Genomic DNA, 18,945 nt, shown 5'->3' with positions numbered 1-18,945 from the left:
AGTCATTTGATCAGCCAGACCATAGGAGGTCTTGTGTCTGTGTATTACATGTCAGGCAGAGTGTGTCACAACCAGGGGTCGTTTTTCATTTCTTTTGCCAGTACCTGGACTGTCTTTTCTCAATGTCACCTCGTGGGTGTGCATTATCCTTGGATTGTTTACCTTTTATGTCTAATTGTTTGTCTTTGGACGAGCTCTGGGTTTTCACTTTGTTTTACAGGTGTCTCATTTGGGATCATGGGAGTTGTTAATCTCTTTGTTTTTATTACTTTTGTTCAATTTGGAATAATTTAATTAGTACGGTGTTGTCAATGTCTTTCAATGTAGTTGCTGTCTTTGGGGATTATTGCTTTGTCTGATTGCTCCAGAATTCCTACGTGCTCCAGGGTGTATTTCAGGGAGGCTTGCCAATGCCTCTTTGTTGGGTCATTGTGGTTCCTTGTCGGGTGAAACTCAGACCAAGTTCTTCCGTGAAGCAGGAGTGCTTTCAGCTCGTCAAGATTCCATATAGTTTGCCTGAGCTCTTTTTAGTTTTTCTACTTAATTTCTGTGATAAGTCTTCAGTTTGTTTGACTTGCTGAAGTCTCTGTGATTCCTGCACTTGAGTTCACAATAGTTCTCATCCCTTCTCTGTTCATCACCTTCCTCTGGTTCCCCTCCTCCAGCCCTTCCTTCCATGGTCCACTGTCCTCTCCAGTTGGATTCCTTCTTCTTAAACCCTTTATCCCTTTCATCTAATCTCCCAGCTTCAAAACCCTCCCCCAACCACCCACCTTTCCTCTCACCTGACAGCTTCTACTCCTCTGCCCCTTCCTACCCACCTTGTATTGGTCTCTACCCCTTCCTTTCCATTGCCGATGAAGGATCTCGGCCCCAAATGTCGACAGTTTATTCCCCTCCATAGATGCTCTCTGACCTGCATTTTGATGTGTTGCTCAAGATTTCCAGCATCTGCCAGACCTCTAATGCCACTAAAATGGACACTTGGGCAAGAATCAGAAAACACATTGGAAAGGGCCCAATTCAGGTTATGTTTACCACTCCACCCCCCCCCCCCCACTCTGGCAGTGTGGAGCGAATATTCAAGATACGGGAGGGGGGGATAAAGATGTACATCTATATGATGAGAGGCGTTGATCGTGTGGATAGTCAGATAACTTTGTGGGCCGAGGGGCCTGTATTGTGCTGTAGGTTTTCTGTCTTTCTATGTTCTATCGGCTGGTATTTCTGTCCCAAAATCTTGTCTATGTCCTGCGATTCTGCCCCTTGCCACATGGTGGTGCTGGCTGTTGGACGGTCCCTCGGTGACCAGTTCTCCTCAAATTCACTCGGGGACTCCCTCGGGGTCACGATGCACGGACACTGGGGATTGCTACTTGTTCTGTGAGTGGGCTGCATTGTTGTAATTCAATGAAATCTTTCTTCAGAGTTTGCTAGTTCAGCAACTGGGGAACCCTAAATGTTCCTACTCACTGCGCAATGACTACAGTATGTACCACTTACAAACTGCATTGCAGTAGCTCACTCAGCCTATGGCCGCAGAACCACTGGTTGGTCCGTAGGCCAAGAAGACTTGCTTTCTATCTCCCATACAGCCTCTCTCCTTCTTTCTCACTCTTTGTTCTCTGTCTCACCCTCTCTATCAATCTCTCCCTCTTTCCCACAATATCTCTCTTTCTCTGAATCTATCACTTTCCTTTGTCACTTCTTTTCCCTATCTTTTTAAACCTGCACTCTCTTTCATTTTCTGCTCCCTCTAAATCTTTCTTTCTCTCTATCTATCTATCTCTAAATCATTTCCTGCCTCATCTTTTCTCTTCCTAAATCTCTCCCTCCCTTTCTCATTTTCTCTTTTTCATTTTCTGTCCCCCTCTCTAAATATTTTCTCTTCCTAAATCTCTTCCTCCCTTCCTCTCTACCTTTCACCTTTTTTTCTCCCTTCCTCCTTCTCTTTCTAAATCTCTCTCTTCCTCTCTTGTTTGACATCTCTGTGTCCCGTGTAGTGCATGGGAATTGGAAATTAGCGCTTACCTCTAACTGCCCCTCAAGAATGTGAGGGGTAAGGGGTGGGGTAGCGGTGGGAAGGGATGAGCTGTGTCTATGAGGTGCTGCCGTCCTTCTGGTGAAGGTTCGGTCAGGGAGAGAGTCCTGGTATCTGGACTCGGTGATGATGAAGCAACAGCGGGATACTTCACCAGAGGGCGCAGGGGTGAGAGAGGGTGAGAGAGAGAGAGAAACCTTGTGGTCAGCACCTACTATCTGAGCTGTGCCCTCTTCTCGATGCTGTCGTCAGTCAGGAGCACAGAGGTCTGAAGACCCACATCTCAAGTTTCAACTTCTGCCATCAGATTCCTGAAACCACTTGCAAATCCGTAATTCCGCTACAGATTCTATTTCCCTCAATTTGTGCTATTGTCATTAAGTTTATTTTTGTTTCACCCTGTACTATATTTTATGAATAATTCATGTTTGTCACAACCAGGGACCGTTTTTTGGTCAGTTATTTTTTTGTGTCAGTTGCTATATGGTTTGTGTTTGCTCAGTATCAACCCATGGGTCTGCATTGTCCTCGAAATGTTTACCTTTTATGTCTAATGGTTTGTCTTTCGACGAGCTCTGGGTTTTCATTTTGTCTCATTTGTGATCATGGGGATCTTTGTATTTATCACTTTTATTCAATTTGTGGTAATTGAATTAGCACTTTATTGTCAGTGTCTGGAATTCCTTCATGTGTATTTCGGTGGGGGGGGGGCATGCCACCCCCTCCTTTTTGGGTCATTGTGATTCCTTGTCATGTGAATCTCAGATTGAGTCCTTCTGTGTATCGTCAGTGATTTCTGTTCATCAGGAATCTGTATAGTTTGAGCTCCTGTTAGTTTTTCTGGTTAATTTATGTAGTAAGTCTTTAGTCTGATTTGAATAGCTGAAGTCTTTGTGACTCCTGCACTTCAGTTCACCATTGATCCTCACAGTATGGTTCAGCTGCCCGTGTTGCCATGTTATAAGTGTTACTGTTTTGAAAAGCAGTTTCTGAAGCCAACTAAGAGATTAATTTGGACCCGGGGGAATAGTATCATGGTATCTTTGGGGCAGTCTCTTAGAAGACTACATTCTGAACCCAACCAGAAAGCTGGCTAATACTAGACCTGGATAGATTACTGATTTTAAACTGTACTGTTAGTGTAAGTGTGTGGTTGATGGTCAACATGCACTCGGTGGGCTGAAGGGCCTGTTTGTTACGATAGACAGCCCACCTTTCTTGCCCACTGTGGTGGTTTGGCATTGCCTTGCGGGCAGTGTCTTTACAAGACAGGTGACCCCAGCCATTGTCAATACTGCCTGGTGTCAGTAGCTGTGTAACCAGGGCTTGTGATATGCACCGGCCACTCATATGACCATCCACCACCTGCTCCCATGGTTTCATGTGATCCTGATCTGTTGGGGGGAGGTTGCTAAGCAGCTGCTACACCTTGCTCAAGGTTGACCTGCAGGCAAATGGAGGCTACACCTTCTTTGGTAGAGATGTATCTCCACCCCCACATTCACCCAATTATACCCTGGATGGCATCTGATAGTCTCGTGAGACCATGAATCTGCACCTGGAAAGCCTTGCTTCAGTCTCTCCAGGGCGCGGGCCTGGGCAAGGTTGTGTGGGAGACTGGCAGTTGCCCATGCAGCAAGTCTCCCCTCTCCATGACACCGATGTTGTCCAAGGGAAGGGTAAAGGCCGATACAGCTTGGCACCAGTGACGTCGCTGGAGTTGCCAGAACGAGGTTGAAGGCAATGTTGGACTGCCTTAGGGATTCCCAGCTCCAGATTTGCCCTCAGGGTTTACTCCCGAAGCCTTTCCCATGAGTGGGAATGGCCACAAGGCAGCGGTGGTTTGAAATCAGAGTTTTCCCTCTCTGATGGACTGCCTTCCCAGGCTGACGAGCTCCATCTACCCGAAGCACTAGTTTTAAGGCACCAGGACCTGCCTTCGCTCCTTCTCCTGTCAGTAGAAACAGTTCCGCCGGGCTTAGTATCTAAGCCACACAAGAAGGCCAGGAGCTGGACTTGGTTGTCAGAGGCTATCTGAGGCACATGCCGTGAGGAGCACTTTTAGGTAGTGGGAGCTTGTCCCCACTACCACTCCTCGGCTTGACAACCTTGGAACCCAATTATACCCATGTCAGCAATTAACCTTCTAAATCTTTGGAATGTAGGAGGAAACCGGATCACCAGGGAGAACATACAGACAGCAGCAGGAGTTGAAATCAGCACACTGGCACTGTAATAACATTACGCTAACCACTGCCCGACCCACGTTCTGATAATGAAGGGCACACCAAGGTAGGCGTGCTTGTGATACCTTGGAAGTCAGGGAGAAAGAAAAATGGCACAAAGACTAGAGTTTTTTAAATTTAGCAGCAGTTTCACAAGTGTGAAAGTAGAGCAGTAGGAAATAAACTAACAAATTGGGTTAAGGGATCATGACTCAGTGGCAAACATTTAAGGGGATCTTAAATTTCAGAACTGAAAGAATAAACATATTCCAAGTAGAGAGAGCATTTCAGAGGAGGATTCACCATCTGTTGTAACTAAGAAAAATTAAAGGCAGTGTCTCAGACTTGGAGATAAAAGGGGTATGTCATTGTCCAAAGTAATGTAACACAGCATCAGACTGACTTGAAAATTAATGGTTCAATGGTTCAATTTAATATCAGAGAATGTAGACAGTAGACTACCTGAAATTCTTACTCTCCAGACATCCATGAAACAGAGAGGGAAAAAAGCACTGAAGTCCCCTTCCCCCTCCCAAGCACAATCAGGCCATATTTTATGAGTAATTAATGCAGAAAAACAGGTATTGCGACTGTACTTAGCAAATCTATAGGACAGTAACTGCATACAGGATCAACGAACAACAAACTGTGCAAACGCAAATAAAAATAAATATCAATAAGTAACGAGAGAAAATAAAACAAGATTAAACAGTGCTTAATGTGAGACCATCTGTTGTGGGAACACCAGAAATAGAATGAGTGTCATTATCCCCTTTTGTTCAAGAGCCTAATGGTTGAGGGGTAGTAACTGTTCTTGAACCCGGTGGTGCAAGTGCTGAGGCTCTTGTATCTTCTGCCTGGTGGCAGCAGCAAGAAAAGAGCTTGGCCTGGGTTGCAAGAATCTTTGATGATGGATGCTGTTTTTCTACAGCAATGTTTCACGTAGATGTGCTCAGTGGTTGGGTGGACTTTACCCGTGATGTACTGGAGGATTTTTTGCTCAAAAAACATTGGTATTTCCATACCAGGGCTTATTTCAGCCACTCAGTACACGTCAACCACACATCTATAGAAGTTTATCAAGGTTTCTGATGACATGCCACAGACTCCTGAGGAAATGATGGGTCCAGGACAGGTCCTCTGAGATAGTGACACCCAGCAATTTAAAGTTACTGACCCTCTCCACCTCTGACCTTCTGATGATTACTGGCTCATGGACCTCTGGTTTCCCTCTCCTGAAGTTTACAAGTAGTTCCTGCAGTTCCTTTGGCTTGTTAACATTGAGTGAGAGGTTGTTCTTATTAATCCGCTCAGCCAAATTATGACTCTCCCTCCTGTACGCTGATTCATCACCCCACCCCCTTTGATATGGCCCACAACAGTGGTGTCATCAGCAAATTTGAATATGGCATGGAGCTGCGCTTAGCCACACAATCATAGGTGTAAGCCCAGGGGCTAAGCACACATCCCTGTGGTGCTCCTGTGCTAATGGAGATTGCGGATGAGATGTTTCTGTCAATCCGAACTGACTGGTTTCTGCAAGTGCAGAAATCTGGGATCCAGTTGCACAAGGGTGTATTGCAGACCAGGTCTTGTAGTTTATTGATTAGTTTAGAGGAGAAGATGGTGTTAAATACTGAGCCATAATTGACAAAGAGCATCCTGATGTATGTATCTTTGCTGTCCAGGTGTTCTAGGATTAGACCATAAGATACAGGAGCAGAAGTAGGCCATTTGGCCCATCGCATCTGCTCCGCCATTCAATCATGGGCTGATCCAATTCTTCCAGTCATCCCCACTCCCCTGCTTTCACACCATACCCTTTGATGCCCTGGCTAATCAAGAACCTATCTATCTCTGCCTTAAATGCACCCAATGACTTGGCATCCACAGCCGCTCGTGGCAACAAATTCCACAGATTTATCACCCTCTGACTAAAGTAATTTCTCTGCATCTTAGCTCTAAAAGGATATCCTTCAATCCTGAAGTTGTGCCCTCTTGTCCTAGAATCCCCTACCATGGGAAATAACTTTGCCATATCTAATCTGCTCAGGCCTTTTAACATTTGGAATGTTTCTATGAGATCCCCCCTCATTCTCCTGAACTCCAGGGAATACAGCCCAAGAGCTGCCAAACATTCCTCATACAGTAACCCTTTCATTCCTGGAAACAGTCTCATGAATCTTCTCTGAACCCTCTCCAATGTCAGTATATCCTTTCTAAAATAAGGAGCCCAAAACTGCACTTATAGAGCCTCAATATCACATCCCTGCTCATATATTCTATACCTCTAGAAATGAATGCTAACATTGCATTCACCTTCTTCACAACAGACTCAACCTAGAGGTTAACCTTTAGGGTATCTTGCACAAGGACTTCCAAGTCCCTTTGCATCTCTGTATTTTGAATTCTCTCCCCATCTAAACAATAGTCTGCCCATTTATTTCTTCCACCAAAGTGCATGGCCATACACTTTACAACATTGTATTTCATTTGCCACTTCTTTGCCCATTTCCCTAAACTATCTAAGTCTCTCTGCAAGCTCTCTGTTTCCTCAACACTACCCGCTCCTCCACCTATCTTTGTATCATCGGCAATTTAGCCACAAATCCATTAGTACCATAGTCCAAATCATTGACATACATCGTAAAAAGCAATGGTCCCAACACCGACCCCTGTGGAATCCACTGGTAACTGGCAACCAGCCAGAACAGGATCCCTTTCTTCCCACTCTCTGTTTTCTGCTGATCAGCCAGTGTTCCATCCACGCTAGTAACTTCCCTGTAATTCCATGGGCTCTTATCTTGCTAAGCAGCCTCATGTGCGGCACCTTGTCAAAGGCCTTCTGAAAATCCAAGTACGCCACATCTACTGCATCTCCTATGTCTACCCTGCTTGTAATTTCCTCAAAGAATTGCAGTAAGTTTATCAAGCAGGATTTTCTTTTCAGGAAGCCACGTTGACTTTGGTCCATCTTGTCATGTGCCTCCAGTTACTCCGTAATCTCATACCTAACAATCAATTCCAACAACTTCCCAACTACTGATGTCAGGCTAACAGGTCTATAGTTTCCTTTCTGCTGCCTCCTACCCTTCTTAAATAGTGGAGTAACATTTGCAATTTTCCAGTCATCCAGTACGATGCCAGAATCTGTCGATTCTTGAAGGATCATCATTAATGCCTCCACAGTCTCTCCAGCTAGTTTCTTGAGAACCCGAGGGTGCATTCATTCAGGTCCAGATTTATCCACCCTCAGACCATTAAGCTTCCTGAGCACCTCAGACATCCCACCCTGCAAAAACTCATTTCAGGGAGGTAGCACCATCAATTTGCGGGAGACTCCCGGAACTTCCGGGAGAGGTGGGCTGTCTGGCACCTTCTCAATCGTAATTGAGTGAAGAGGCAATGAAGACGACATGTGCTTTGGTCGGCAAATTGGTGGGGATCCAAGTCTTCACTGAGACGGAAGCTGATATGCTTCAACAGCAGCCTCAAGACATTTCACTGTGGATGTAAGTGCCATTGGATAATTGCCATTGAGGCAGGTTAAAATGGCGGCTGAGTACAATGCTCCAATGGGCAACGTCTTCTGATAGACCACAAAACAATTTATTTCACTTTCATGTCTCTCATGCCTGTTTTTCATCTTGAATGTGGTTCTGGAACTGTTGGAGCCTGTGATTTGCAGTCTGACGATTGTTTGGGACATCCAGCACTCTGCAGTCTCCAAGAGGATTCCGGGACGCAGAGGCAGCAAATGCAAGCCTCGTGGCGAGGAGGCTGTGAGCCGATGTTTGACTCCGTTTTGCTGATTAAAGCTTCCATGGTTTGCTGATTAAAATGATGAGGGAGATTGAAATATCGAGACTTAATTTCGCTGAGTAAAGCTTCCATTGTTCGCTGATTAAAGCGGCAAGGGAGATTGAAACATTGAGGCAAATGCAGGTGGTGAGCGCTGTCTGCCTGCTTTTTCTTCTGATACTGGAGAGAGGAAACTGTGTGGCCTGCTACTGTGCCCAAAGTTTTCTGTGTTTTGGATATGGATTATGGACTTGGACTATGGCCAATGGACTTCTTTTTCTCAGTCTTATAGTTATTTAAATTTTCTGTTTTTCACCCGATCTTTCTCATCTTATTTTCCTGCGGAAAGGGGAATTTGGTGGTTGATGTTTATGTGTCTTTTTTTTTGTGCGGAGGAGGAGGGATTTAGGGATTGATGATCTTTCTTGGTTTCGTGGCTATCTGGAGAAGAAGAATTTCAGAGTTGTTTCCTTTGATAGTAAATGAACCTTTGAACCTTTAGCACAGATCATCAGTACTCCATCCCGACTGAATGCTTTCCTTGGATTCACTCTCCATCATTTTCAGAATCTGAGACCAAAGGATCATCAGGGGACATGGGGGTGAGCAATGGTTCCTCCCTGTTCTAGTGGCCAAAGTGAGCATAGAAGGCATTGAGCTCATCTGTAAGTGAAGCTCTGCTCTTCCCTATGTCACCAGATTTAACTTTGTAGGAGTTTTTGGCATTCAAACCCTGCCACACTTGTCGTGCATCCCTCTTTAATTCCAGTCTAGTCCGGAATCTCCACTTTGCCCGTGAGGTGGCTTTCCGGAGATCATACCTGCACCTCTTGTAGGATTCTTGATTTCCTTAGAACTCCTCCCACTCTAAGGAGGAAAGTTTATGAGTATGAGATTAAACAAAACAGAAATGTAAGAATGGATAACTAGGTTGAGTCATAGAATCCTACAGCATGCAAGTAGGCCTTCAGCCCAATTCATGCATGCCAACTATATTGGCCAGTGAACTAGTCCCATCTGCCCACATTTGGCCCCTAGCCTGCTGAAACTCCTATTTGTGTACTTAACCAGATGGCTTTTAAATGTCGTTAATGTGCCACGACTTCTGGTGGCTCTTTCCGAATATGCACCACCCTCTGCGTGAAGAAGCAGCCCCTGATGTCCCTTCTAAATCTCCTGCTTCTGATCTTAAACCTGCTCCCTTTTAACAAAGTGACCTTTGGTCATTTTAAAAATGTGCCCCAGGAATTAGCAATAGGAAGCAAAATGGGGGCAGCTGGGGAAATTTGCAATCACCAAGAAAGTGGTGCTGAGCAAACTGTTAGAGCTACGTGCTGACTAGTCCAAGGATCCTGGTGAACTTCATCCTAGGGGGCTTGAAAGAAGTGGCTTAACACAATAGCTGAGGTATTAGTTCTGATTTTCCAGCATTCCTCAACTAATGGGAAGACTCCATTAAGATTTGAAAAATCAGAATCAGTTTTATTATCACCGACATGTGTGACATGTGTGTGAAATTTGTTAACTTAGCTGCAGCAGCAGTTCAATGCAATACATAATATAAAAAGATTTAAAAATTATACAGTAAATATGTGTGTGTATATATATATATATATATATATATATATATAATATCAAAGGCATCCGTTAGTCTTGTGAGACCTGGAAAGTCTTCACTCTCCAGGGCGCAGGCCTGGGCAAGGTTGCATGGAAGACCAGCAGTTGCCCATGCTGCAAGTCTCCCCTCTCCACACCAGTGTTGCCCAAGGGAAGGGCATTAGGACCCATACAGCTTGGCACCAGTGTCGTCACAGAGCAATGTGTGATTAAGTGCCTTGCTCAAGGACACAACACATTGCCTCGGCTGGGGCTCGATCTCACGACCTTCAGGTCGCTAGTTCAATGCCTCAACCACTTGGCCACGTGCTTATATATAGAATAGTTAAAAATAGTGCAAAAGTGGAAATAATATATGTTTTTAAAAAGTGAAGTAATGCTCATAGGTTCAATATCTATTTAGGAATTAGATGGCAGAGGGGAAGAAACTGTTCCTGAATCGCTGACTGTATGCTTTCAGGCTTCTGTACCTCCTTCCTGATGGTAACAACGAGAAGCAAATAGCAAAAGTAACCATTACTCAAAGAGAAGGGAAACCAAATTCTATTTAGTTTAACATCACGGAAAATATTAGAAACTCTTATTAAACTGTCATAGCACGGTACTTTGAAAAATTGAAGGTAACCACATGGAGTAAACATGGTTCCGTGAAACGGGATTCACATTAGAACACTTGACTGTTCTCTGAATAAATAAATAATATGCTGTGGATCAAGGGGGAACTGCCAGATGAGGGTGGATGTACTATTCTTAGATTTCCAGAAGGCATTTAGTTAGGGGCTGTCTCAAAGATTACTGCAGAAAATAAAAACTTGTGTAGGAGGGAGCATATTAGGATGGTTAAAAGATGATCTTTATCTTTGCTTTTTCTGAATGTTTCCACAAATATTAATAAGAAAATTTGTTGAAGGTAAGTGTAGGTCCTGAATAAAATTGTTATTTTCCTTGTAGTTTTAACTTTGCTATGTATGTGCTTGAAATTTTGTAGAATCAGCATCAGGTTTAATATCACCAGCGTATGTCATGAAATTTGTTTTTGTGACGGTGGTACAATGCAGTACCTGATAATGAAAACTGAATTACAGTAATTATATATGTATATAGTGTGAGCGCGCGTGTGCGCGCGCGCGCACACACACACACACACACACACACACACACACACACAGTTAATAAGTGGTGAGATAGTGTTTATGTATTCGATGTCCATTCAGAAATCAGATGGTAGAGGGGAAGAAGCTGTTCCTCAAACATTGAGACTGTGCCTTCAGTCTCCTGAACCTCCTCCCTGATGTTAGTAATGAGAACAAGGCATGTCCTGGGTGATGGGGGGTCCTGGGTAATGATGGACGCCGCCTTTTTGAGGTGTCACTCCTTGAAGATGTCCTGGATGCTGGGGAGGCTAGTGCCCATGATGGAGTGGACTGAGTTTACAACTTGCTGTAGCTTATTTCAGTCCTGTGCATTAGCAGCCCCCTCTCCCCATGCACAAGCACACACAACAGTGATGCAACCAGTTAGAATGCTCTCCATAGTACATCAGTAGATATTTGCGAGTGTCTTTGGTACCAAACCAAATCTCCTCGAACTCTTAAAGAAGCATAGCTACTGTCCTGCCGCTTTTAGTAACTGCATCGACATGTTGGGCCTGGGATAGATCCTCAGAGATGTTGACACCCAGAAACTTGGAATTGTTCACTCTTTCCACTTCTACCTATTCATGTAGTTGTTCAGTTACTTATTGCCATTACTTGTGGTACAGTTGCTTCTGTATTTTTTTCTAGAAACCCTGTAGTTTTCAGTAGCATGTGTCTTGCCTCTTGAACCTGGCTATGTTATAGGTTAATTGTTAGCACTGGAATTTTTGGTTATCTTTAGTCTGAGTATGAAATGACTGTGACTACATTTTCCTTTCCTTTTGTTCTCTCAGCTGCTGCGTCCAGCCCATACCCCTCTAAGCCCCGCTCCTGCACCTACCTATCTAAGTGTTTGTTAAATGATACTGTTGTACCTGCCTCAGCCATTCATTCCACATACTGCCCACCCCCAGTGAAAAGTTACCCCTCGAGTCCCTTTTGAATCTTTTCCCCTCTCAAGCTAAATCTGTGTCCACTTACCCAGGAGAAAAGGCTTTTACCACCCTCCTTATCTAATTTTAAACACTTCTATAAGTTTTCTCCTTATTCTCCCACGTTCCAAAGAATAAAGACCTAGCCTTCCAACCTCTCCCTATATCGATTTCTTTTCAAAGTATTTTATGTACTTTCTTCTCAAAGCATAATTCTGTCTCTTCTATCTTGAGCAAGAGGAAAATATTACTGAAAGATTAGGATGTTTCAATAAAGAATAACAGGTCACGTTGAAGGCAGTATTGGACATACCTAAAGTGCAGTGGTAAACCAGGTGAAACTCCTTGCAGGGTGCATATACGGTACTGTACAAAAGTCTTAGGCCCATATATATTTCTAGGGTGCCCAAGACTTTTGCACAGTACTGTATTTGTCGACATGGAGCGGAGGGTGAGTTTCTAAATCTGGCGGGAGCAAAGGGTGTTGGGAATGCGAGGGTGGAACGCCGCGGGAGGGCTTTGGGACAGAGGAGTGCCAGGGGGCGGCACGTCTACAGACAGGCCCAACCTTGACACACCAGGCAAGGTCATTTGAATCCAAACAGTTGGTTTATTGATTGTTACAGAGTGTCTCTCTGGTGCTTTCCGCTCCTTCGCCTCTTCCCAACCGTGATTCCCCTCTCCCTGCCGGGGGTGGTAATGGGGCCAAGATCCCACTGTCTATTAAATGTTCTTAATGGTGTGCACCTCAAATAAACTCTGGCAACCAAGTCCAGTTCCTGGCCTTCACGTGTGGTCTGGCTACTAAGCCCAGCGGACCAGTTTCTGACAGGAGAATGGGCAAAGGCAGGTTACCGACACCTTAAAACCTGTCGCTTCCAGCAGATGGGGCTCGTCAGCCATGGTTGGCAGCTGTTCTAGGAGAAGAAAAACTCTGATCTCAAACCTCCGCTGCCCTGCCCATGGGGAAGGCTTTGGGAGTAAAACCCCAAGGGGAAAAGTCCGGAGCTGGAGTCCCTAATACAGTTCGACATTGAGTTCAATGCTGACTGGCAACTCCCGCAACGCCGCTGGTACCAAACTCTGCCGTTCCTTTGGGTTCATCAAATGTGTGAAGAAGGTGAGTTTGCTACGTGGGCAACAGCTTGCTCTCCATATCATACTGCCCAGGCTTGCTCTCCATATCATACTGCCTAGGCTTGCATATCTAAACAGCTAGGACACAATATCCATGGCCAACTCTGACTGACCAAGGCCTCAAGAGTAGGTGGGAGAATTGGGAGAAGCTGAAGGGTATATGAGAGACAGTGAGTTTGTTACAGAGGAGTAAGTCATGAAATGGCATTGTTTTGAGAGCTGGTATAGACCCTAGCTGTAATAATGTGCCTAAGACTTTTGCACAGTACTCTATGTTCACCAGCGTGCAGTAAACAAGTTACATGATTTCATATCTAAGGACAGATTCATTTGAAGCCTTCAAAAGTCCATTGAATGGATATTTAGAGAGAGTAACAAAACAGTGAGATGGGGGCAAATGGGAAGATTATTTGAAGGAGTCAGTGTATCTGCTGGCCTTCCTCAACCTCCCTACGATTAGTGGGGTAAAAATGTACCCCCATGATGAACATGTTTACTCGCAATCTCTGTGTTGGAGGATGAGAGTTGTACAGCATGAACTTTGATCCCTCAAAATTGCAATGGAAATTGATAGGATTGTTGCAAAGGTGGAGGGTGTTTCTTCGGGGGATTGAGTTCAAGAGCTATGAGGTAATATTGCAGATCTATAAAGCCCTGGTTAGACAACATCTTGGAGTATCGTGTTCAGTTATGGTTGCCTCATTTTAGGAGGGATGTGGAGGCTTTAGAGAGGATGCAGAAGTGATTTACCTTGATGTTGCCTGCAGTACAGAGCAAGTCTTATGAGGATAGATTGAATGAGCTTGGACTTAAGATGCATGGATAGAATGGACACCTGCATGACACAAATGGCTAATACGAGATGGCATAATTTCAAGGTGATCGGCGGGAGGTACTGTATGTCAGAGCTGTTTTGTTTTAACACTGTGTGTGTGTAGATTGCTCTGCCAGGAATAGTGATACAGGCAGATACATTAGGCGCATATAAAAGACCCTTAGGCGCATGAATGATTGGAAAATTGGAGGATTATGTGGGAGGATTATTTGCCGGCCGGTGGCAAAGTGCCATCTGCACTGGACTTTGAGGCGAGTGGTCCTGCGTTCGAATCTGGCCAGCTCCTTACACGCTTTCCAACCGTGTTGGGTTGAGCGCCAAGCTAGCAACTTGGCCTGGTAAAAAGAAGCAGACAAAAAATGCTACAGAACCAGCAAGGTCCCACCCAATGAGCCACAAAGCGTGGAAAGGAGCAACAACAACAAGAGACCTTGGGGCAGATGGATGAGAGGAAAATGGAGGGTTACCTGGGAGGGAAGGAACTAAAGGTAGGTTGAAAGGTGGGCACAACATCATGGGCATGTTGCTGTATAGTTATGTGTTCCTTTCATCCTTAGGTGAAAGAGATGTCTGGGCAAGCTCCACAGAGGTCACAGTAAGGGCAGGGGAAGATCTAATCCTCCACTTTTCCCACAATCTGAAATGTTTTACATCTAATCTACACCTAACCTGGATGCAAGGCAGAAACTTGATTACTACCATGAGCATTGGCCAGGAGCCACCTGTAAAAGAGATCCCTGGTGTTTTGGCCAGCTATGCAAGTGGAAATGCTACTCTGCTGCTAAAAAACATCACAACTTCCCAAGCAGGAAACTACACAAGTTGCTTCAAAGATTCCGCCTCCAAACAAGAATGCTGTGCGGTCTCAAATGTCATCGTTGCAGGTAACTTGGAATAGTCTTTTCTTCAGAATCGGGTTTATGATCACTGGCATTCACTCAGTGGCCACTCTATTAGGTGCCTCTTGTTGCCACCTTATTAAGTTTGTGGTCTTCTGCTCCTGGAGCCCATCCACTTCAAGGTTCAACGTGTTGTGCATTCAGAGATGCTCTTCTGCACAACACTGTTGTAACATGTGGTTATTTGAGTTACTGTCACCTTCCTGTCAGCTTGAATCAGTCTGACCATTCTACTCTGACCTCTGTCATTAACAAGGCGTGTTCACCCCACAGAACTGCCGCTCACTGGTTGTTCTTCTGTGTGTTTTTCATACCATCCTCTGTAAAGTCTAGGAACTGCTATGTGTGAAAATCCCAGGAGGTCAGCAGTTTCTGAGACACTCAAACCACCCTGTCTGAAACCAACAGTCATTCCACAGCCAAAGTCACTTAGATCACATTTCTTTCCCATTCTGATGATTGGTCTGAACAACTGAACCTCTTGACCATGTTTGTATGCTTTTGTGCATAGAGTTGCTGCCACATGATTGGCCAATTAGACATTTGCATTAATGAGCAAATACCTAATAAAATGGCCACAGAATGAATGTCAGAAAGTATGTTGTTTTGCAGCAGCAGTGTAGTGTAAGACAAAAAAATACTGTGAGTTCCAATAAAAAAAATTATAAATAAATAGATAAGTAGATAAATAACTAGTGCAGAAAGAGGAATAGTCAGGTGGTGTTAAGGGTTCATCGACCATTCAGAAATCTGATGACAGGGAAGATGTCTCTTCTCAACAGAGATGAGGAGGAATTTCTTTAGCCGGAAGCTGGTGAATCTGGAATTCATTGCCATGGACAGCAGTGGAGATCAAGTCATTGGGTGTATTTAAAGAGGAGGTTGGTAGTTTCTTGATTAATTAGGGTGTCAAAGATTAGGGGGATGAAGGCAGAAGTTTAGAGGGATAGTAAATCAGCCATGATCGAATGTTGGAGCAGACCCAATGGGCTGAATGGCCTAATTCTGTTTCCGCGTGTAATAGAAGAAGCTGTTTCTAAAATGTTGTGTGTGAGTCTTCCAGCTGTTATACCTCTTCCCCCCCACCCCACCCCGATGGTAGTATTGGCAATAGTGATCATTCTCCATAAGACATAGGAGCAGAATTAGGCCATCTTGTCCATCGAGTCTGCTCTGGCCTCCAGTCAAGGCTGATCCTTTTTCTCCCCCTCCTCCTCAACCCCATTTCCAAGCCTTCTCCCCATAACCTTTGATGCTATGTCCAATCAAGAACCTATCAATCTCCACCTTAAATAAACCCAACAACCTGGCCACCACAGCTGCATGTGGCAACAAATTCCACAGATTTGCCACCCTTTGGCTAAAGAAATTTCTCCACATCTTTGTTTTGAAAGGGCGCCCCTCTATCCTGAGGCTGTGCCCTTTTGTGCAGGAATCAGTAGAGGCTACCCCATTAAATATATTTAAGCCACAGTTAGGTAGATTTTTGCCTAAATTAAGTTATGTGGAAGAGGAAGGTAGGTGGAGCGGAGTCGATGATCTAATTGAATAGTAGGCCAGCTGGCCAACTCTTGCTCCTATTTTTTTCTGTTCTTACAGGGACTGGTTTGACCGGTACATCAGCACATGTTTGGGGAGTGGGGGGGAATAGATAGCAGAGTGGGAGGGGTCAAAAGATTCGTGGTGACTAATTGGGGGGGGGGCACTGGGGTGCTCTCCAGGAGATAAAGCCATGCTTTGCGTCGTTTCTCTGTAAGTGGGTAGAGTGGAAATGGGGAACTCAGAATTCAAAGTGCCCAAGTTTTCATCCAGTTTTTCTTCTCTCCAACAGAGACCTGGAGCGGCACAGAACCAACTCTGATTCACAGTCACTACATACTAACCTTATTACTGGTGGTTCTGTTCGGCTGTGTGATGACTCTGTCATAATCGGGAGATCTAGAGGAAGTCTGTGTAGTTTCTCTCCAGCCTGTGAAGTTGGAGTCTTGCAACACTTGGTATATTGTGCCATCTGAATTATATCATTGTGTTAAGTGCATATCAAGTGTAAGACTCATTGCATCTAGTGGCATGATCTCGGAGGTGGTGCCCACTACCCAGCCAAACTTTAGCACTCTTGTTTGGGTGGGTGCTGCATGTTGTGTCCCCTGTGTAACATCAGTACCCCGAAATAACACTCTCCCCCTACCAAATTTAGTCATGTCCTCATGACTTTTAAATAACTCATCAACCCTTCCTGCAGACACAAAAACCCAATCCAGGTACAAACAGTGACATTGCTCCCCAAACAGTAGACCTCATGCCCTGTTCCCCAGGCACTACATAGGCCAACTTATCTGGGAGTTTCCTAATCTTCCGAGACCTCCGTACCCCCTCACCTAAACCCTTCAGGCTCGGACTCTACTGGGGATACCTCGGGTCTCCTTGCCAAATCCTCTCTCAATCTCTCACTCATGCCCCCACTACAACCCGGAGCCTCCTGTCCTGTGTCCAGGCACCCTGTTTCTCCTTCAGGGTCCTGCAGTAACCCAGGCTGCCCACAGCTATTCCCCCCCACCTCACCTGGCTCAGCGGGAGAAGAGCCAGGAGCCTCTTCATCCAACAAGGGGAAGTTTGCGAAAGGCAGCATGTACCACACCTCCATCTCACCATCCGTCGAATCTGTATTCTTCCCCTTTTCCTCGATCGGTAGCTGCTGGTTTGTTCTCTCCACGCTGGAGCACTTGGCCTGGACTGCTTCAGCCTCCTGTAATCCAGACGACAGCTTCTTCTTGGACTCCTCCAACTCTCGCCACAGTCTCAGCAGTTCTGACTAATGCTTCTTGGCCATCTCAATCTGGGACACAGTTACTCCATCGGCTTCTTCCACCCCGACCTGAAAAGCAGCAGTTAAGATTGGTACAGCCTCCAGTTTAGTGTTCACTGAACTTATCCCCAGCTTTTTCTAACTAATGACTTCTTCCAGGTCAACTTTCAGGTTTTCCACTTCATTTAAACTGTCAGTGGTCATCTTCACGTTCCCTTCAAGCTTCCACTTCCCTCTTTTGAGATCTGTCCTCAATTGCTTCACCTCCTCGGAAGTGTAGTCAAACCTCCCTCTCTGGGCTCTCGATTTTCTGTTGGCCTTAGTCAGACAGCTTTCTTTGTCTTCCCCAACTTGCAAGTCTTCCAACTTGTTCTGGATCACTTTCTCCAGTCTCTGCTGGGAATTCTGTCTCTCCGTCTTCACTTCAAACTTGATCCCGTAGAGCCAGTCACTCACGAGCTGTGACCTTCGCCAGACCTGGCATGTGTCCAGCGAAAGCTTTAACTCTTTAGTTCTCAGCCGCTCGTGCAACAGCCTCGCTTCATATTCTTCCGAGGCAGATCCAAATACTAGGAGATCATCCAAATACACCAAAACTCCAAATGATTCCGCATCCTCCACCGTCTTCTTCATGCCCCGCTGGAAAGTTGCAAGGGCTCCGGATATGCCCTGGAACATCTTTTCGGATTGGAGGAATCCCAGGGGACTTATAACGGCCGTCTTTTCCTTGTCAGCCTCAGGATCTGGCAACATCCACTCCTCAGATCCCGCACATTAAACCACTTCACACCTCTCAGACAGACCAGCGCGTCTTCCACCCTCGGGACCACATACTGGTCAGGGACGGTGCCCCTGTTCAGGGTCCTATAACCCACACACATGCTGCCTGCATCCTCCATGTCTGCAGGGGCCAGTCGCCGCAACCTCTCTCTCACCGAGGTGTCTTCAGTGGTCAACTCCCCCCCCCCCCCCCCGCGTGGTATGTCGGAGCATCCACTAAGAGGGTCTCACCCTCAGCTACTTCACCCGTGCCGTACCACCATCGGATCTTACTTAAGTTCGGTACCTGGCCCAATTGCTGCTATGCACATCCTCACAAGCAGCTCGAAACACTGGGTGCACAGATAATGCCCCCAGACAGCTCTCACCCACCTCCTCCTGGCAGGCCCCCATGCACCTCCTCACCAGCGGGGTGTGGGTTCCCTGCAAAATTGAAACGCTGCCCGTCTCAACAGTGTCAAGACACATCAGCACTAACGATCCCTGAACCTCAGACACCTACACCTTGGCCTCCGAGAGCTCCAGTTTCGCTGACCAATAATCATCTTCTGGATAATCCCCACCACTGATATGCCGAATTTCCAGTGCCCAGAATAGTGTCAAGGGTAAATACTTCAAATACTGGTTGTAAAACGAACTGTACAGCAACTTGACCTGCGCCCCAGTGTTGAGGAGGCCTTAGCATAGCTTCCCTCCATCCGTAACACACTGAAGCGTGGTCCCACTAAGCCCTCAG

At 45.5% G+C, this 18,945-nt stretch overlaps 1 protein-coding gene across 1 annotated transcript in view; it reads left to right on the top strand.

The window, feature by feature from the left end:
- The window catches only part of LOC134346906 (uncharacterized), a 36,930-nt gene extending 20,252 nt beyond the window's left edge, over positions 1 to 16,678 (top strand). The window contains exons 4-5 of the mRNA XM_063048740.1: positions 14,282 to 14,608; positions 16,455 to 16,678. Of these exons, the coding sequence (XP_062904810.1) occupies positions 14,282 to 14,608; positions 16,455 to 16,552 (425 nt within the window). The 3' untranslated portion in view covers positions 16,553 to 16,678. The remainder of the gene's footprint in view (positions 1 to 14,281; positions 14,609 to 16,454) is intronic.
- The last annotated feature ends 2,267 nt before the right edge of the window (positions 16,679 to 18,945 follow it).

Source organism: Mobula hypostoma, chromosome 5 (assembly GCF_963921235.1).
Source record: "Mobula hypostoma chromosome 5, sMobHyp1.1, whole genome shotgun sequence".
Lineage (NCBI taxonomy): Eukaryota > Metazoa > Chordata > Chondrichthyes > Myliobatiformes > Myliobatidae > Mobula > Mobula hypostoma.
This window is presented reverse-complemented; position numbering and strand designations above follow the sequence as displayed.